The sequence below is a fragment of the Orbicella franksi genome, chromosome 11 (assembly GCF_964199315.1).
Source record: "Orbicella franksi chromosome 11, jaOrbFran1.1, whole genome shotgun sequence".
Lineage (NCBI taxonomy): Eukaryota > Metazoa > Cnidaria > Anthozoa > Scleractinia > Merulinidae > Orbicella > Orbicella franksi.
This window is the reverse complement of record NC_138155.1, coordinates 10,765,807-10,786,992: the sequence shown is the minus strand read 5'-3', so window position 1 is coordinate 10,786,992 and position 21,186 is coordinate 10,765,807. Positions and strand designations below refer to the sequence as shown.

At 39.1% G+C, this 21,186-nt stretch overlaps 1 protein-coding gene across 2 annotated transcripts in view; it reads right to left on the bottom strand.

Annotated features, from left to right (window-relative positions):
- The window catches only part of LOC145502986 (voltage-dependent L-type calcium channel subunit alpha-1D-like), a 47,934-nt gene extending 26,748 nt beyond the window's left edge, over positions 1-21,186 (bottom strand). Inside the window, exons 1-19 of one of the 2 annotated variants that reach the window (XM_081482405.1) lie at positions 20,429-21,186; positions 19,636-19,865; positions 19,336-19,443; positions 15,249-15,388; positions 13,888-13,997; positions 12,118-12,270; positions 11,085-11,284; positions 9,051-9,154; positions 8,835-8,950; positions 8,377-8,439; positions 7,135-7,234; positions 5,742-5,902; positions 5,140-5,252; positions 4,377-4,489; positions 3,908-4,039; positions 3,424-3,499; positions 2,471-2,594; positions 1,493-1,703; positions 918-984 (exon numbers count right to left, since the gene is read on the bottom strand). In XM_081482405.1, the coding sequence (XP_081338531.1) occupies positions 918-984; positions 1,493-1,703; positions 2,471-2,594; positions 3,424-3,499; positions 3,908-4,039; positions 4,377-4,489; positions 5,140-5,252; positions 5,742-5,902; positions 7,135-7,234; positions 8,377-8,439; positions 8,835-8,950; positions 9,051-9,154; positions 11,085-11,284; positions 12,118-12,270; positions 13,888-13,997; positions 15,249-15,388; positions 19,336-19,443; positions 19,636-19,803 (2,259 nt within the window). In that variant the 5' untranslated portion in view covers positions 19,804-19,865; positions 20,429-21,186. Of the gene's footprint in view, positions 1-917; positions 985-1,492; positions 1,704-2,470; positions 2,595-3,423; positions 3,500-3,907; positions 4,040-4,376; positions 4,490-5,139; positions 5,253-5,741; positions 5,903-7,134; positions 7,235-8,376; positions 8,440-8,834; positions 8,951-9,050; positions 9,155-11,084; positions 11,285-12,117; positions 12,271-13,887; positions 13,998-15,248; positions 15,389-19,335; positions 19,444-19,635; positions 19,866-20,047; positions 20,291-20,428 lie in introns of those variants that run through there. The other variant, XM_081482404.1, reaches the window with a different exon arrangement.

The window sequence follows — 21,186 nt, the reverse complement described above, 5'->3', positions numbered from 1 at the left end:
AACGGTCGAGCTTTTTATCCGTTTGGACTCCGTTTGGATCGACTCAAATTGCAATTTAGTTCGTCTCATGTGAAGTTCCACGTTTGACCTGGGCCTAGTCATGGCTACCACGGCAAAAAATGAACCAGAAAGTTAAAAAAAAGTTGGTCTATAAAGCATTTACAAAATTGTTACCTGGTAGGAAAATAGCAAAATTATGTGTCTGTGATTACAGATCACAGAGGCATTGCCAAAGACTTATACATTGAGAGTAAATTTTGTATATTTTTTCAAATTTTAATTAAATTAGATAATACTCTTAAAATAATAGTAGCTCGCCCAGAATAGCTTTGCTAGCTGCGAGCTACTAAGAGTGCGTTTCTTTAAGAAAATCCAAGATTAGATTCTTTAATCCGAAAACGGATTTGCGTTTCTTTGCTAAACAGATCAATCCAAGATCACTCGGATCATGGTACATCCAAAAACCGAAGAATCCATGCCCAGAGTACATTCTTCGGTTCCTTTGACGCACCATGACTCGAGAGATCTTGGATTAATCTGTTTAGGAAAACAAACGCAAAATCCGTTTTCGGATTTAAGAATCCAATCTTAGATTTTCTTAAAGAAACGCACCTTAAGGCTTGTAAACTTATTATACATCAGTAAAAGTTACTGTTACTGTTTTACTGCTGTTACTGCTACGGCTGCGGCTGCGGCTGCGGCTGCGGCTGCGGCTGCGGCTGCGGCTGCGGCTGCGGCTGCGGCTGCAACTGCAGCTGCTGCGGCTGCGGCTGCGGCTACGAGGTGATGAGAATAAGGAATATCAAAAACTAGGAGAGCCTTGATCTACCATCAAATACTTCAGTCTGACATTAAAAGGATAGTTTTGGAATAAGTAAAGAGAGTTTCTGTTTCCAATCAACTGAGTATTCACTTACTCTTGCAACACCATTTCCATTTAAAGTTCCTGTGGAATGGAGTTCTTGCGTGGACTTGTCCAACGTTCTGAAAGACGGAGAAAATGGGGTTTTTACTGGTCTTAACGATTAACACAGTCCTAAACTTTGGAAATTACTTTGAGCATGAGATCACTGAATTCTGGAGTTTGAGCACTAACGCAAATCAAAAAGCTCTGAAGTGGACTTTCTGTACCCGCCATCAATATTAGCGTTCTATAATCCATCAAACAGTTTCGCTCGCATGTGATTGGTCATAATGTGTCACGTCACTGAATATGCCCCGACTTAATCTGGAGAACATCCGAGTGATATCCCACATTTTTTTTTTAAAGACTCCACGTGGCTCGAAAATATTTGAAGGATAATAAATATAGCCCTCTTTTGACTTCAAAAATATGCCCGGTTAATTGTTCCTGGACTTATGCTGTTCCCCGAAGCTCAGATAATGTCTGCGGACAAATATCCGAGCATATTTCGCTCCAAATGGAGGCTATTTTTTCTATAACATGAAGACTCTCCTCTCCACTCCTCGCACACAAAATGTGAGCTCTTACGCATTTGACCGTGAGGTTGAACTGTGGTTGGGCACCACAGCTCCATCCTGGTCCAGCATGTTCTGTGATTCTATGGAGCCTTTCATTTTCAAGGCTTCCTTTTCTCTCTTTTCCTCTTTCTTCCTTTTCTTTTCTTCCTCCATTTCTGTTAAATTCTCAGCATCAGCCAGGTTGTCGACAGCAATGGCCAAGAATACGTTGAGAAGGATGTCTAAATAACGTCAAGGGTAGCCGTTTAACAGCAAACCTAACAAAAATATCTCATATCTTTTTTGCTGCTGTTATTGTTTTTTGTTTTATTTTTAACAGAGAAGCATTAGATTACACTAAAAAACCCCGCGTATCAGAACCGCGATTATTCCAAGTTAGCATAATCAAGTTCAAATGTACCACAAGTTGGTAAGTAACGGGATCTAAATGGAGAATCTTAGCCTAACACGTTTTTTTTTTTTTTTTTTTTTTTTTTAATGCAGGTTTTCATACGCAGGTTTTTACTGTACTTTTGTTCATTTGATCTTTTTTGTTGGTCTTTCAGGGAGCGTAGGCAAGGTTTTTCAAGGGGGGGGGGTCACACTGTGTCAAAGTGAGGGTACTCATCAGGTTGTCATCGTTTTACACACCTGTTGTAGGTTGTTTGCTTAAAAGCAGCTTACAAAACGGGGGGTCACGGGCACCCCAGGACCCTCCCCCCTCGACTAGCTGCGCCCTTGTTTTTAATATTTTCAGGTGGGGGAAGAGAGAGAGGAATTTTCCATCCGGTCTTAAATTCAAGAAGGGGGAGGGGAGGGGGTTGTTATGTAAGGGTACTTTTGGCGTTCCCGATATCCTTTATGGTAACTAGCAATGGAGAAAAGGGATTTGCACCTCCACAAATCACCCGACCGGTTGTATTAGAATGCAAACAACAGCTCCAAGGATCAATGCCCACACAAAATTTTTTTTTACATGTTACAGAATGGTTATGTGTGCAGAGGATACAGTTTCCAACAACGACAAGGAAGATGAAGTACATGATGGCCAAGGCTGAGGCTGCCTCTCCAATACCGCCCCACGCGCGGATACCATCGTACATCACAGCATTCCAGTCCTCCCCTGTGAGAATCTGATGATAAGAAAAGCCAACAAGGTCAAACAACATGCAAGATGGGCGCATCGCTATGTTCATACGGTTGACGCCTAGGTGGTCGCTTACGGGAGGTTAATAACAAAAGAAAATTACAAACTTTTAATTCAAAGAGTTGTCGCGGTCGTTTGCGAGAGGTGGTCGCTTACAAGAGGTACCAAATATAGTGATTTGACTTGGAAACTTTTGGTATTTTGGAAAACTGGTCACTGAGGAGAGGTGGTCGCAACCCGAGGTTCCACTGTATCCAGTTACATGTCCTTTTTGCGATGCACCGAAGTGACTTCAATTTAGAGAAAATCACAAAAATATTTTAAAATCAAGAAAAATTAAGATTGCAAAAGATCAAGAAGCGCCATTCGCAACGAAATTCTTTTGAGAAGGTGAAGGATTTCTAAAGCTTAGAGCGGTTTTCAATGGAGTGTCGTAAATCCAAAACCAAAGTAATCACTCTAGCCAATCACAATGGACACAGAGAACAGAATGAACCAATCAAAACTTGAAATACATGTAGCTGATGCGAAGCGCGGGAAAACGTGTGCAAACGCCACGATTGGTTTTGGTTTCACCTCTGATTGGTTGACAAAGTGGCGCGAGTTTTTTAAGCCAATCGTGCAGCGTAGTTGATGCAAAACCAATTACTTTTCGACACTCAAATGAAAACCGCTCTATGGTGCAACCGCAACGGTATGATTTGTCGCAAGCAGCGCGCGCGACAGAACTTCGCACGTTACTTAGCAACCCTTTTGACAAAAAAAATCGTGGGCTCAGTGGATTCTTTGAGTTCTTATAGATGACTTTTTCTCACCTGAAAAACTGTGATAAGTGCTCTCCAAAAGGAATCAAAGTTGCTGCGTGGAATTTGGTCTTCGTCTATATTGAACCTTGAAAGAAACAGAAATGAACAAGTTTAAACTTTTACAAGGATGTAAAAGTGACTTCATGTACCTTTACTATCAGCTAAGTTCAAATAAGAGAGCGAACGAACGAACGAACAAATGAGCGAGATCGAACGATGCTATGAACAAGCGAACAAGCAAAGGGAAAGGACGGATCAATGAGCGGAGGAACGACCGCCAGAACGAACGAACGAACGAACGAACGAACGAACGAGCGAACGAGCGAACGAACGAACGGGCGAACGAACAAACGAGTGAGCAACCGACCGACCGACCGACCGACCGACCGACCGACCGACCGACCGACCGACCGACCGAACGACCGAACGACCGAACGAACAAGCTGACGAACATGAAGAAACTGGAAAATAACAACGTAAAAACAACACTTACTTTCCACCGAAGATTTGCATTCCAAGCAGCGAGCAGATAAGCATAAATAAAGAGAGAAGCAACAGAAGACCAGCGATGGACCGCATGCTGTTTAACAGCGACGCCACCAAGTTACTAAGTGAACTCCAGTACCTGAATCAAAACCAGAATCAAAATCAATCACGGAACACTGGTATTCCTGCTGCCACGCACGTAACACAAGCAGTCACGCAAACGTAATTAACACAATGTCTAATGGCTCACTTTCTTAGTTGCCGTTGGGTTGTAAAGGAACACTACAGTTACAGGGAAAAATGCTTCATTGCTTTTGTTCTAGAAAAACTCTTCTGCCAGACAGCATCGATTCTGTTCTCTTCCTGAGCAGTCCAAGAAATCCTTGCGAGCTTGCTAGTAACCAGTCTCTTGGGCGTGTTGAGTGAGGAATTAAAGTTTTAACGTATAGGAAACAAGAGGAAAATAGAAACTTTACCGAGTTACTTTAAAAATTCTAAGCAGACGAATACATCGAAGAACGCTGATTCCAATCGGAGGCTGGTTCAATGCCTCTGTGATGGCCAGCTCCAACAGGCTGCTAATTACAACCTGAGGGAAAAAAAACGAAAGAAACCTTAAGTATCAGCATATGTAGAGATTCTCTCCAGATGAGTCTCTGAACGTGTCTAACAGTACGTGTCTTCTCAGTAACCTTGAACCGGTTACGCTACATTCTGATATCGAAGCCAGAATTGAGCCGCTGTACAAGGTGGTTGTAACTTCTAAGTTCCTGGATGAAACCCTAGTGTGTGACCGTTCAAATGAAAGCTACTAAGCTGTACTTTCATGTGGTACTGTTTATTATGCTGTACAATGTGGTGCTAACTGTTAAGTCTGTGGATGAAGCCCTAGTGTGTGACCATTCAAATGAAAGCTATTGAGAAGTACTTTCATGTGGCACTGTTTATTATGCTGTACAAGGTGGTTCTAACTTTTACGTCTGTGGATGAAACCCTAGTGTATGCCCATTCAATTGAAAGCTATTGCGCAGTACTTTCACGTGGTACTGTTTATTATGCTGTACAAGGGGGTTGTAGCCAAAGTCTGTGGATGAAACCCTAGTGTGTGGTCATTCAATAAAAGCTATTGAGGAGTACCCTCGTTTGGTACACTGTTTCGAATTAACTTTTTCAAGTTTGAGCTTTACCAATTTTGATAGTTAAAGAGCTTAACCAACGTTTGTAAAACCACCAACTTACCAAACAATCAAATCTGTTGAAAAGCGATGCAAAATAGCCATGGAATCCTAGACAGTACATCTTGATAATCATCTCAATAGTAAATATTCCTAAAAATAATTTATTCGCTATATCTGAAATAGAAAATAGGAGACACTTGTTAGTTTCGGTATCATTTTGACAGAAGCAAGGTTAATTTTAATCACAGATTGAAACAGGTTTTCCTTTTTGATGTAAGGTAAGCCAAAGCCCATTTCAATCCTGGGAGTTGAAGACACAAATTTCTCACTGGCTTTAATAGCATGAAGTGAGCAGGAATATTACTATACCCCTCTGGATGGGATACTGCTCCGTTTCCATGAAAGGGTTACCTCCCAACCATCCCCTCCCTCCCGATATTTTGCCACATTCCACAAACAATTTGACAGTCTTAAACCAGGAAAGGGGGCGAGGAGAGAAAGGCATGTGAGAGTTAAGTGAACAAAGGTAACCCACGCCAGCATTCGAATTTGCACTGAGTTTTTTTTTCTTTTCTTTTCTTTCTTTTCTTTTCCCTTGTTATATTTTGTTTAAAAAAAAACATTCAGAATGACTCTTTCTGGCGGAAAAAGGGAGAATCTTACCTAAAAAATCGGTTAAAAACTCAGGTTGATCATAATGTTCCAACGCTAGTGTCAGTGAATTTAAAAATACAACTAGTATGACAATCCAGTAGAAGGCTTGCGTTTTAACAGCTTTACGCAGTTCCCTTCTGGCGCGGTGATGCCACTTTTTGATCACTTTCCTGAAACAGAAAATAAAAAAACTTCAAAATTAATTTATGATTATTACAAATTGAGAATAAGGAAAGAGGATGGGTGGAAGAAAATGAATTCGCGAATAGGAAAGACGCTGTTAATATATAAAACTAGGCAAGAAACAGGGAGATGTATTTACATTACGAGTGACATTTGAAAATTCTCTCAAAATTGCACCAGCCTTTACGTGAGTGCAATTTGAACGAATTTTCAAATATCACGAGTTCTGTAAATCCTTAATTGCTCGAGACTTCATAAGATTACTCATTTATTACATGACTGAGAGAATCAAGAAAACGCGCGTGTTAATTTGCACGGCAGTGCAAATTCAAAATTAACAATAAATTGGCCTGCCCTCAGCCAATCACAATGAAGTAATTTTCTCAGGTATATAATAAAGGATAGAACAGGAGATTTGAAGGTTGCGAACAAAACAGAGTAGGTGCAAGTCGAGCAGTTAAGGATGTTGGTCTTGTAATCAGAGGTCCCTTGTTCAAGACCTCTAACCTGAATTCAACCCCTAGAGTAACCCTTTGTAAGCAGCCAACTGATCTTATATGACCGGGATTATTGGCTTATTACTGCTAGGACACCTTAATTCACCTTCACATTTCATTACCGAGCTTAAAATTCACCATCTTTATTAACTTATCACTACTCACGATGAATTCGATAGCGTTGATCTTAGCAGTATGCAGGACACCTGTCATATATGAACTCAGTTAAATGACCTTGCCCTCCATGAGTTCTCGTAACTCAGTGGATAGAGCACCCGCCCGGTGTTCGGGAGGTCATGGGTTCGATTCCTGTCGGGGACTCAGAATTTTTCTTTGTCTCACGCTCGTGTCATGTTGATTAATTCACCTTCACAAAAAATTTATTATGTGACATAAAGAACACCCAAGGTAAATTCCCAGCGAGAAAAGAGTGTCAACTGGCCCGCTCGGAGCTGAGAGCCAATCACAGCACAGGATTAGGCTATCTTGCCTGCTATGGAGCTAGCCTTATAACATAGCAGCTTATAATTAATCTTAACTTGTCACCATAATCCCCACAGCCTTGTCCAGTTCTGGCCCTCTCTGTCACGCAATGTCGGGAAAGAGGGTGACCCTCTTTTCCGGACTCTGGACTCTTTATGGGACAAGTGGGCACGAACATACAAGGAAGAACGGGAACAAAGCGAGAAACACAGAGAAAACCCACGGAACATTCGTCTTACTTTTCGTTATGACACCATCCATGATGAACATCTTGAGTGGCATTGTCTGGTCTCTCATTTCTGTCGATCATTTCAATGTCTTCAGCTCTTGAGTGTTTCGCTGTGCATGTAACGTGAACATTGTAACCGTGAGTTATTTCACGAAGAAATCACTTAAACAGCAGCAAAAGCGGACATTCGTCTCCAATTATTTTTTTGGAAAATAATTCCCAAGTTCATTGCGTGAGCGTCGTTACATGACAGCGCCAAACCGAGCAATTTTTCTGGCCAATCACAAAGGACACAAAATTCAGTTAACCAATCAAAACTGGAAGCAAATACTTGCAGTTCGCGTAAAGCGCGGGAAAACGTGTACGAGCAAGTCACGACTGGCTTTGGTTTTACTTCTGATTGACAAAGCGGCGCGAGTTTCTCAGTGCAGCAACGTAAAACCAAGGCAAATACGAATTACTTTCGACACTCATGTGAGAACCGCACTATTGCAAAACAACGTAAGTATTAGAGTTAGAGATGACCGGCACGAGGCTTGGAAGGCGTTTTTATTGTGTCTAGCCGTTGAAAGCGTTCGTTACTTTGCCACCAAACTAAAATCTTCAGATTTATTTGATTACTGAATACTTTTGAAGAATACCATGAACTTACAAACCGAGATTTCAATGTTTCAGGCATCAATTCTGATGGAAATCATTTGATGTGCCAGTTCACTTCTTCCAATACATACGCTATTCAAGTCAAGTTTGCCTCAATTTCAAAGCACAATTTGTCCACGCCTCGTTGTCGTTTTTACAAAGACTGCCTTGGAAATGTTGCAAAATTTAAAACTGACTTTGTGCGCCATTTTCTTTCTGCTCATTAAACCTTTTCTTTGGTGTCATTCTCGGTGTCACAGCCTTCGTGTTTTCCTTAAAGGAGCTAAGTCACGGTTTGCGCATCTCCAAAAGTTTAGCCTAAATTTCAGTTTCAAGTTCGTCGTTTGTAATCCGTGTCAATCTTCTCCATCCTTAACCATCCTTGTTCCTACGTGGTTTATTATTATCGCTTTGGTGTTTTTCTATCTTAGTAAACTAATATTTTCAGGTTTCCTTCAATTTAAAGGTAGTTCTGTACGTGACCAAAATAACTCAATATACCATAATTGAGCTCCTTTAACCCCTTTTTTCACGATGACCCACTTTCTGGCGTTTCTGTATCCACGAGATAAGAATTCCTGATGCTGAATTCCCTAGATTTGAATTTACTTACAAGTTTTTCTGGAACTCTTTGACCCATCTCCGCTCTCGCTCTCGCTATCACCTTCAATGTCCTCTGTAAGTAGAAAATAAATAGGTTCACAAAGGTGTACCTGTGACTGCTGTTCCCTCTGTAAAAGTAGGCATGGCACTCGGCAACACTGCACAGCATGTCTCAAAATATTTTTTTCCAGCACAGCTACACCATAGCGGCAATGCTGCACTGAAAACGTTTCAAACTAGTTGCAAAGTGTAACAGCCTTATAGAAATTTTTCCCGCAAAGTTGCACAGATCACATGGCTGTCTTTTTGTCGTAAAAAGAGTAATGTTAAGTTGTAAGAGTTTAGGGTCTCTATCAGCGGGGAAGCAGCCTTACGTTGCAATTTTGTAATATCTTACGTTTTCAATGTTTTCAAAGATCTACTGCGAATATCCGAACTGTAGGATATGCTAAATTGACATTTACATACCAGCTTGTGTTATCCAATCAAGATAGCCATTGTAAGCATCTTCAACCTGTTGCTTTTCTCGGAACTTTTGAAATTCACCGCTCTTTTGCGCCCTTGCCTTTTCTTTGGCAAATTCTCTGTAGAAAGAGAAAATTCAACTTCATCAGAAAGAAATCACCCGACAACAAAAATTTACCCAAGACTAAAGTAAAACAAACAAGATCAAATGGCACATACCCACTGAGAACACCAAGGACTAGATTGAGAACAAAGAACGACCCCCAGATAATGAGCGTAACAAAGTATAACCACGGCCAGGAATTGCCAACTGCATCATTGATCTGAAAAGAAAACCAAAACAAACGATGTCACTGGTTTGAGCATTATTGATTATGTCGCCTTATTATTAGCAAGTTCCGTGAGTGGACAAGATGAACCAAATCCTGCGTCGTGATTGGCTACCTGAGTGGGAAAGATGGCGCTATCTTGCCCGCTCGGGATTACCCGCTGTGTCCCGTCAGAAAAGTGTTCTTTTTCCACATAGTAAATCCTTTATTGACCAAGCGTGAGGTAAAGATGGCTGGATATTGGCCTTGTTCTTTTTTGCATGTTTATGGACCTCGACTCCGCCTTAATCCATGAACATGCACAGGGCTGGAAATAACAGTCGGTCATCGGACATTGTCCGACCAAATTTTGAATATGTCCGGCCAATTTCACATTATGATCGGACATGATGTCCGAACATTTTACCAACACCAAGTTATTGCCCATCCATAAAATTTGGTTAGATACATTGTTAAAAGGCTCGAAATTGCGCCAGGAGCCCATTATGGGCTTCTGCCATATCATAAAGCAGAAGTGTTCATCTTTCCTGTTCTTGCCAAATAAAATACTCTTCAGAAATCTCACTATTATGCACTACAAGCATTGCGATATGCTGTTAGCACTTCATGTTTGTACCCTTGAGTCAACTTTGGTCAGGAGCACATCACTAGGAGCCTGCAACTCCCATACTAAGCCCATGTCATGGTATTTTTACAGAACGGTCTATTTTTAGCCTTCTTTTCCCACGAAAAAGGTCAGTTCCAGTCTATATGAGCGCGAATCAGTAAGGAGAAAAATGGCGGCCTCAGGTGGACATGTCGACCTAATCTTCTGGTGAAATTATAAAGTCCATGCTTGTGATTGGTCACTGAGGTTCCTGGGGGCGGGGGGGGAGGGGCCCATGAATTCACAGTAAATTCAAACTAAAAATAGATCGGTCTGAGAAAACGCAGGGACAGGACTAATTGGGGTAGTTGTACACTCCTAGTGATGGGCTCCTGCTTTAAAGGGACCCAGTCAGCTGCTGCATATGCGCATTAAATACCATTCCATAGCTAATTTGGATATCACACAGACGCGATCCATACTGTTTTTAACCAAATATGATAAAAATAATATCATAGGATTGAGCAAAAGCACACTTAAAAACAGGTTTTTCAGTGAATGATTGAAAATCAAGAAAAACACTGCAAAGATTGAAGCGGATTTCTGGACATACTTTGATTTCAGGTTGAGGTGAACTTTTTTCAAAGTGAGAAAACTAGTGTCCAAGTCAGCATGGTCCTAAAGCTGACTGTGTCCCTTTCATGGTAGCATTCAATAGAAAACTAGGTTTGCTTGAAGAACATATAATCAGGAGATAACCAGGAGAGATGCAGTCATCTTGTAGATTAAGTCATATAATCATCATAAATGATAAATAAATCAAATTTAAATGCAGTTTTGAACGATTTCTATTGAAAATCTTTACAGTATTCCAATAAATTTTATTGTGCTAATTAATTATGCTAATCAGTTATGCAAATTAGTGTCCGGTCAAATTGATAAGATGTCCAACCAAAATGAAAATTTGAAAGGACACATGTCCTGTTAAAGAAGAAAAATCATTTCCAGCCATGATGCAAAAAAAAAAGAACTTGGCCAATATAATAATAATAACTTTATTTACATGTCAATGAGATTTACATTACTGCTAATTGGGACACCTAAAAAGAATTACAATCATCAGGACTATGTACATATTAAATTTTTAAACATTATAATTATTTACCAAGATAAAAGCCTATCTATCAAAATAAAAATACAAAAGAGAATATTTGCGTCCACTGCTCCAGCCATCTTGACCTCACGCTTAGTCAATAACCCATTATATGTACATCAACTCACTCATTATTAACTCATTCATTAACTCACCATATGTTAACTCATTTATTTTTGACTCACCATATATAAAACATCTGTCCAGCCTTCAAGTGTAATGCACTGGAATACAGTCATGCAGGCCAAGCCGATATTATCAAAATTTGTTATTCCATGATTAGGACCTTTCCAGCCTCCCTCGCACACTTGTCCCAGGCTGGCATCGCAGTGAAACCCAGAACTGCCTGAGCTGCAAGGAGGTGATTCTTCAAGTGCTTCTGCACCTAAATTCAGACATTAAAGTTAGAGTGAGGTTAAAGACCCTCAACAAAGTCCCTTTAAAACAAACATTAAAATATCTGAGTATAAATCTACCAGCATTCTAACATGAATGCCATTCTCTTATGGGCTACGCTACTCACTATCCACTCTTTTGTACATGTACATAATGCGTAGCCTAGCAGTGAGTGGTTGTTTACAAAGTGGTGGCTGCTTCTTGGAGTTTTCTTGGTGTCGGAGAGAGAATTTAGATATTGGTTTGAACGACTAGTAGATTTATACTATGAAAACAATGGATTATTTGCTCCCATTTTCTCTCAATATATTAGTAACACTTTATTTTATGAGGGTAACATTGATTACTGATGACTCATGTAGTTTACAAAATGGCCCTCCCTAAGCTAATCTAAAACCAGACAGTCAAGTCCAACAAGCAAATAATGGTAAATTTTTCAGTTGATTTTCAAGTACATGATTGGTAAACTCTTCCTAGTGAATTTTACTACCTTCACATGGTGAATTTTACTACCTGCCACTTTTTGTTAAAATCCTGACTGAAAAAAATTTGTGCATGATACCATCTGATCAGACAAGCACATTTCACCACCAAGCCTCACTTTTAAAATACAAATTGCAAATTTTATTGTGGACAAATTTCCAAAAAAGCACAGATGAAAAGAATCTCCTCGTAAAAACAGCACAAAGGTTCCAGAGGTTCAAGTTTTCAAATTTCCAATTTCACGGAAACAAGGCTTGGTGATGAATTTTGAGCATGTGGTGTAATCATGCGTAAGACCTATTACATATAGTCCAACAGAACACAGTCACGAATAATTACCTGTCACATTGTCATAACATGTCTTGTGAAGACGTCCCATGAACAACTCAACCCCGATAATTGCATAAATTATAACGACGAAAACTACCAACAAAGCTATATGGAACAGTGGTATCAATGCCTTGATAATTGAATTTAAAACAACTTGTAAACCTGAAAATGAAAACAGATCAAGCAATGAATTGATTCTTTATTATTCTCGATGTTAAATCTACACTTTTGGGAGCTATCTCATGTTACAATGTGCAGTTCCAGAAAATATCCATACCTCTCCCAGAGTAGGGACTTTTTCAAAGATCCCTCCCCACCCCTCTAGGAATTCCAATACCTCTGTGGGGGAAGTATGGTTATTTTCTGGAACTGTACAATGTAACGACATACTGCAGCTGACCTCAAGAAAGGAAATTTCCTATTCAAGGTTCCTCCCTTAGATACTCCAGTCACAGATGATTAAAACCCCAGGGATGGTCTAATGCCCTGTGAAATGTTTCATCTCCCATGCACAGTTCCCTCCCCCTCAACATGATATTCATGTAGGTGGTCTTCTTGCGATGTGTATTGTACATAGCTCTTCACCCCCCCCCCCTCCCCGATACACCGAGCACATAGCAATTAACCTGATACATAAGACTCTCCCCTGTCCGTAGTCCCCTATGTCCTATCATTATTATTAACAATTGAGCTCCCTTTCTCCATGCAAAGATTCTTAACACATGCAAACACCAGTCATCCCTGTGGCCCCTGTTCCATTTCACAGGTCCCTGCCCCCAAAACAAAGTCCCCTCTACCCAGCATGGGCCCCTCCCTAAAAACAGTCCCTTGTCCCCAAACATAGTCTTGTCTCCCAATGCATTATTCCCGCAGTATAAACGTCCCCTCTTCCCCTGCATAGCATGCTTGCAATATAACTTTTTACCAATACAGCAGCCATTTTGAATTCCATTGTTTCAAATAGCTATCATGGGACTCTTAGGGGGCAAATACATACTACACTGTAATTTGCCCCCTGAGTATCCCATAATGTCTCTCAAATCAATGGAAATCAAATAACAATGAATAAAGCATTCTGTGGTAAAATTATTAAAAAGAAGAGCTTTTGACAGCCAGTCTCTACTGTCTTCAACGGAAAACACCGTGATAAAATGAAACATTAAAGATTTGAATATAGAGAGTACACTGTACATGTAATTTGCATAAATTAAAAAAGGATGTTTGGAAGATGGCTAAAAGTGCTGAAATTAATGTTTGTTTAAAAGAATGTTATTGTTTTGGGTATGTAGTGGGCATGAGTTGTTGTCAGCCTCGACAGTTTTGGCAGTGTACCAATTGACTCCATTACACGGCCAAAACTGCCGAGGCTGACAACATCTCAGCAGTGTATTGATATAAGTCTACTTCATAATCTTTGTCAGCTACCTCTTAACTGATTCTTTCACAAAAGATGACAATCAGCTAGCCTGCATAGCATGCGTTCATTTTCAAAAGCAAGTGAAAGGAACAAAATTGTGAGCAAGTGCAATTCCCTCCCCCTTCTGCTCCTCTTTTTACGCACCTCCCCACTTCTTGCCATTTTTTAGCTCACCCAAGCAGGCAATTTTGCTCATTTACTCGCTTGCTCGCTCAATCTCCCCACATCTGCTCTGCAGGTAGCAATCAGCTGCCTACTCCGGCGATAAGGCCGCCTCTCTCAAAACTTTGTGACAATCGTGAACACAGCCCTTGGTGTCAACTCGAGCTGTCTACAATAAGCAACATTTCATGAACACTTACTTGGAACACCAGACACCAGTCTCAAGGGTCTGAGAACTCTGAATGCTCTCAAAGCTTTCACATCAAAACTTCCTGAGCTCAAAAATGCCTTTACTAAAATTGTTGCTATTCTGAAAAGGGAAAATTTATGAAAAAAATTAACAATTTGGCCATATAATCCAAAATGTTGACAAATTCTCATAATATTTTTAAATTAATAAACCTTTTTTTAATCCAATCTAGAAGCAGTATTTTCACTCACATTAATTTTGACAAATTACATTTAATTATCTTATTTACAAAGTTAACAAATTATAGGAAGATACTGTAATATAAATTAGTTTAGATGTAACTTTAGAAAAATGAAAGCTACTAATTTTGTAGCCTGATGAAAAAAGACACTGAAAAGCCTAAAGATGAAAGTGGAAAGAAAAGCACGTTTTCATGCTGCAAATGCCTTGTTGAGCAGAATAAGATTGGAGCTAATTTAGCTCATATCCATGCTAGAAATGTCCAAAATGTCTAAAAAAGAGTGAACTTTCACTAAAAGCTCCAGGTGTCTATGGGTTAACACAGAACTATCTAAAGTTATAACAATGAAATGTTGCCAAGAGCATGCGACAAAGAAAAAATCTGAGTCTCTGATGGGAATCAAACCCATGACCTGAACCCAGATACCAGTTCAAGGGTGTTCTAAACACTGAGCTACAGAGAGACTCTTAACAGGCTTTTCAGTGTCTTTATTTTTTAATTATTATTTTTTTCCCTTTCCTTTTTCTCCTTTTCTTATCTTTTTGCTGCAGTTATTGGCCTTCTATACTGAGCTTCCTTCCAGTTCAAGAATTCCCAAGAAAGCATCATCAAGACAGGAAATTCTCACAGGAAGTAGCCAAGTGTTGTTGAGGGGAATTTTGCTCTGTGTTTTTCACGCAAAATGCTAAGCATTGTTTCTTTTGCTATTATTTGCATTTCACTGCATCTGTTTCTAAGCATTTCCATGCATATTTCAAGCTCAATTGACCCAATCACTCTGATCTAGGTATCATTGGAAAGCTCTTTTCCTACTGCAGAACTTGAGTATAAGTGATGCAAATTTCAGTCAAAGGTGATGACATCATCTAAGTGGAACAAAGATCATGGGCCAGTTACGGCTGGGTTAAAAAACATCAACAAATTTGAAGTCACAAAACTACTTTGTGTGTCTAAAAAATCTCTTTCTAAAAAGAATTGATCAGGATAAAATTATTTACTATATAGTGTTAATCGGTGATCAGAATTTAGAAAATTTCATGAAGGATAATATTGAAACCTTGCATAGCCACCAACTACATGTATGTATGAAGTAGTAACTAAATAAATAAATAAAAAAATTAAGTACTTACCCTACAACTACAATTACAAAATCTAAAATATTCCATCCATTTCGAAGATAAGCTCCAGGGTGAAACAGAAACCCATAAGCAATTATCTTCAGCACAGCCTCCAATGTAAAAATTGCCAGGAAGACATATTCGGCTACTTCCTGCAAGTCAACAATACATGTACATTACACTGAAATAATGATTCGTAAATAGTAAATTAAATTCATAGAGTTGAACATCTAATTGACCTCGTCATCAAATGACAAATAGACTGTGCTCATTTTAATTTGCATTTTGTGATAAAATGCAAATTTGCTTTACATATAATTAATCCGGCTTGATGAATTTTAGAAATGTGCCAGTCATAGGCCGGCCCATGGCAACCAATTCTGAAGTGAGGGCGCCTACTGTAGGTCAGCACTGCTGGGGGTGTATTGGAACCCCTCTATGGGAGAATTTTGAAAATCAGAATGCTCTCTAGATGCCATTTGGTGCATTTCAAGACACTTGTAAAGTTACAGTTTGTTGTCAATTTCCAAACAGTTATGGTATGATCTCAATTTATATTACCTAATAAATAAAGCCTGTCAATTTAACATGTAAATAGCGTTAAAGTTTAAATAAATAATATTCCCTATTAACATGTAAATAGTGTTAAAGTTTAAATAAATAATATTCCCTATTAGCAAGGGTTGATACAATATAATTTTTCCCAAAAGAGTGGGAACAACCCCATTTTGACAATGTTATGACACAATTTATCATCAATAAGAGGACAGACGCATAAAAAACTGACGTCAATTTGTCAAGTGCATTGCATGGCATGTGCAATGCAGTCTAGGATGGATTTAAGATAGAAGATGAACGGCTGATATCGGGTGAATAAATTATTGGTTTTCATTCCAGCAACGGTTCATATAGCAGCCATAGTGAAGAAGAAGCACGAAAGTTCACCCTGCAGAATTAAAAAAAACAAACATTTGGGAGCGGTGATTTTGTATTGACTTCATGACCGATATGGAGAATTTTGCATCATGTATAAACTTACTAATCAAGATACATGCCAATGAGTACATGCATCTTCTGCTTTTTTCATTTCCCTCTCTATTCTCAATAAAAGTTTCATTTTCTTTTACTTGAGTCCAAATCAAGCATAAAATTTTGATGCAAAAATTTTCCATTATTGATTGTTCCCATGATCTCTGGACAGACTAGACAAGGAACCGAAAAAGTGTTACCAATGAAATTTGAAATCCCTGGGCTTGGAGGACCTCCCAGGGAAATTACTACATGTTTCCTTTATCCCTTAAACATTTTGTATTTTCTCACTACTGCCAGTAGTTTCCCATGAAAATGCAATAATTTTTCCCTGGAATTTTCATAACAAAATAGCTGCTTACAATACAATAATTAGCATATGAACACAATTAAATTGTGTTCATATACTAATTTCATTTGTCAAAAGAAAATAACTGAGATGTATCAATTAACAAAACTTGTTTCTCAAAGCCTTATTTGAGCAATAATCAAAGTGTGTTCCCAGATTTAAGGATGCTCACACCAATAGTTTCTAACTCAGGTTGCAATGCCATGCAAGCTCTTACATTGAAATATGAACAAGGGAAGGGCTGGTAGCAGTTATGTTAATTACTTTATCCGTAGTTTACTCATAAATGGTTGGTGACTCCTACTTGTTTTAGACAGATAATTTTTCCTTACAATTAACGGCAGATTGTACAAAATATAAAATCAATCTGGCAAGTTACAAAATTTTTCATTTTTTTAAAATTTTTTTTATCAGGGAATTGAATCCCATCATTTTGAGGCTGTCGCATCTGCAAATGTGGTCACTAAATGATATTGAACAAACCAAATGAACAAATCACTAACAGGAATTGGAAGACTCAAAAACTCTAACTTTTGGAATTGGCCACAAGTCAGCATATTGCAAAAAAACATCAGGAAAATCACACCTAATTTTCAAAATGATGGGAGAGTGTTTCAAAATTTTGAGATGGTCTTCACTTCAAATTATTATGGTATTGGTCAAATAACATTTATTAGCATAGTGACCACGATCAATTCTAGTACAATACATGGTAGATAAAGTTGTATTTCAGGGACGTTGTTGTACCATTTTTAGACTGTCTTACAGATACATTGGAGCTACAAACAGTAGTGACAACAAATTTTTCAGAATTAACGTGGTATTTGGGTTATTTTACCCCCACAACAAGTTTAGTGATTTGGGACCCTACCCCCCCCCCCCCACCTTCCTCCTCCTCCCCATCCCCTGCAAGTAACTGACCACAATCTCCCTGTTGTAGAAAAGACAATGTTCTCAACATTTTTCTACACGAGTCATCATATATCGTTAGTCATCGTACAATAGCAGACACATCCAGAAAACATGGGAAGTCTGGTACCAGCCTAAGCATCCAAGGTCAAAGAAGTAATTACGTGAATTTGTTATTGTTAATAACAACCAATTTTTGAGAGATTTTGAATGGTTCCACATTTGAGGGAAAATGTTTTAGCAAGTCCGTCAATTAAGGCTTTTGAAATTCCAGTTGTGAAACCAGACCGGTTGGTCAAGTTAAAAATAGCTGTCTTTTTTGACTCAAATTTTATCCAGTTAAATAATGATATTATTTGTTTCTTGTCGAAGTGCTCGCTTATTTTAAATCTCAGTGTTTATTTTTAGACAAAAATGGCGATCAAATTGCCTACTGTACCCAAAACATCCAGTCTGCGATACTACTGTACTTAGCCACAAAAAAAAACGTCCTTGTCTGCTTTTTTATCAGCACTGTGACATATCAGCTAAGATATTTAGTCAACGATATTCACCGTTGAATCATAAGATAACCAAAGTCTGTCTTCGTTACGTAGTTTCGCCTTTGACAATAAGGATTTGTCCAAAGTTAATTTAATATCTTCAGAGATAAACAGCGATTATATGACTCGTTTTGGCATTTTTGTCCATGACATAGGCCATAAGAAATACACGAGAATTTGTCAACACGGCCTCTGATCCACAGAGAGAATTAATTATTACGCTAAGAGAAAAACTCCCGCATAAAGCTATATCTTTTCAGATAATCTGCTTCTAATGGATCTGAAGCCATAAACATGCCAATAAAAGAATACCTTGTCTAACTTTATGCGGTGTCGTTACTAAAATGAAATTTTTCGTCATTCGCTCGAAAAAACAGGTCAAGTCGATAAAATAATAAAGCTAGAAAGTTATCCAAGCATGGTGCTTTTGTTTACATTCGAAGTCATCGGTTTCTTACAACTTTATGACTGTGAAATTGACAACGACCATTTCTGCGGATTACTCGAGCGAATTGCTTTCACTAGCATTAAACTTTAATTGCCAAGAAACCCGATCAACTGATGCCTTTGTATCGAATGAATTAAGCTTGATGAATGTGGGATTTTTATTTTCGTGGCACACCAGACGATTGCGAGTGAACGCTTGTTTTTTCGCGATAGCGGCGGATGACAGCACGAGCTAGAATTTGGCGTTCGATTTTTCGAAAACACCAAAGCATAAAAGCACACACTATTTACGATCGACGCCCGCAGTTGTATCCAATTTCTCTGTACCTAAACAAAGGGAACTCACGCTCAAAATGCAAGCTTTGCAGCAGACAATCAGTGACACCTAACAAAACTGCGATCATATGAGTATCATAGGAAAGATCGTTTACCGAAGTGAAGCAAAATGAAAAGCCCCAAACATCAAAATTCTAACCGCGCAATAAGTCTTACTTTACTAAAGATTTAAGCTTTTGCCTATTGGTTGAGCCAATAACAAATTCATTCAAAACTAAAACAAAGTAAGGTGTATACGCCGCTATAATTCGTATCAATATTTTTGTTGTGTTTTTTTGCGTGTGCGATTTGCTGGTTTACGCTTGTGTCAAAATTCCACTTTTATGAACCGGTGTTTTTTCCTGGGATCACATGAGGAAAGCTCTTCTAAAAACAGATGATATTTTCAGCAAGTTAAAGCCGGAGCCACATTTCACAGCATGAATATTCATCCACATAAAAAAATATAACCCCGCACAGTGCGAACAAGGTAATCTAAAATACCAACCAGGTTGTCATTTATTTCGCTGCTATCCTTTTCTGGAAGCGGCTCGTAAGCTGCCAGAGCTGCACAGTTCGCGAAAATAGTGATCAAAATCATAACATCAAAAGGCTTGAGTCAAGAGTCAAGGCAAACGTTTCAAATACATTCAACTAATACCTCACACTAGCTAACAGAAATTTGAAGGATATTAACTACAAGACCACCATAACCATAACAAGCGAAACCCACGAACCGCAAACTCCGCAAATTCGCGCGAGAAATATTCTTAAAAAAGGTTAAATACTGCTATTTAAAAGGATATTTCCATTCCACTAGATTTATAGCAGCACTTCGGATCGGATTCCCGAGTGTAAGGCATAGAAGAGCTCTCTTCGGCCGAACAGCATTGCCAGATTTTTTCTGCCGTTTATTGGGTGCTCCAGATTTCGCATATTTTCCACCGTGGCCATTCAGTCGTGCTCGTGTCTGCATTAGATCTGTGCCGTTTGGCCAAAGCGCCTTCGTAGTTGGCGTAAAATTGGCCCTTGGATAGCCTGAAATAGTTCAAAATAAATACTAAGTTAACAGTCACTTTGTCCAATTCACACCGCCAAAGTCATAAACTTGGAAAATTCACGAAGCGCCGCAGTCATACATCCGCGCTTGCTTGTCGGTTTCACACAAACGGCTGTTTTCTGTGCCGCCAACTCAAAACAAATCTGTGGAAAAACCTCACCGTTTTGTTCCATCGTGGATACTTAAATTAGCTTGCTTCTTAAACATTTAGCTTGGACAAAGTCGTTTCACCATCATGTAAACAATTTCCAATACACATCATTAATTCCGTATTTATGTCCAAGCAGTACACTCTATCCGCGTGAAACGCCAAAAGTGAAGTGCATACGGGCACTTCATTACAGCAAAGAACAAACTTTTGCGTGACGCTGTCACGCTACAATTACCACGAACAACAGTTTCCGTGACAACACCGAGAAACCCGTCGCGTGTCGCGCGGGGGTTCTTCTAAAGTCCGCGTTGATGAAAATTATAAATTAAAAAGACAGTAGTCAGTAAGACAATATCATATCTAACATATAAATGCCAGCTTTTTACTCACCCGCAATTTCCTTTTTTTTCTTGTTGTTGATTTGTGTGACAGAGATCGGACCTTATAACATTATGTGCGCTTTTGAGAAAAGTTGACCGTGTTGACCGAGCATAACGCCCGGGCAATGCGCTATGATACGGTCTGTGATATATTTGTCGTCAGCGTGGGCTGCCTGACCCCGCAAGTGGCGCAAAAGAGCGGATAAAACGATTTTACAATTTGACTCATTTACCATTTAAATACGCTTACAGTCTTCCATTGCTCGTTGTAAGCTTCACGGATGGTAAAAAATGATAATAAATGGGCTATTGTTGTTGTTGTTTGAATTTAAAAATTGTTCGAAGAAAATTCAGACTTAGCTAAGGATTTTACACCTCGAAGGAAAATCACCTGGCGCAATAAGGCCTTACACGCATGCGCACTGCAGTAAAACTCCCACACTCGCTGCCAGCCTACACGGAAGTCGGAGTTCTTGAATATCTATGAACCGGCAGTCTCTGAAGTACAATCGAAAAGCTCGGAAGTAAATGACTCTCAAACTCTTCAAAAACATCACATAATCAAACATAATGCTAAGACTAACAAAACATTTTCCACGGCGAGGGGTCAGTCTTTGAAATTGGATACGAAATGTTTTTCTTTACATAAAAAAGGAAACTGAAAGCAGATGCAAGTCTCTGTTGAACATTGCGCCATCGCGCTATTGAATTTATTTAAATTTTATGAAACCACAACTCGTGTCTTAATTTTTAATCTTTACCGCATTT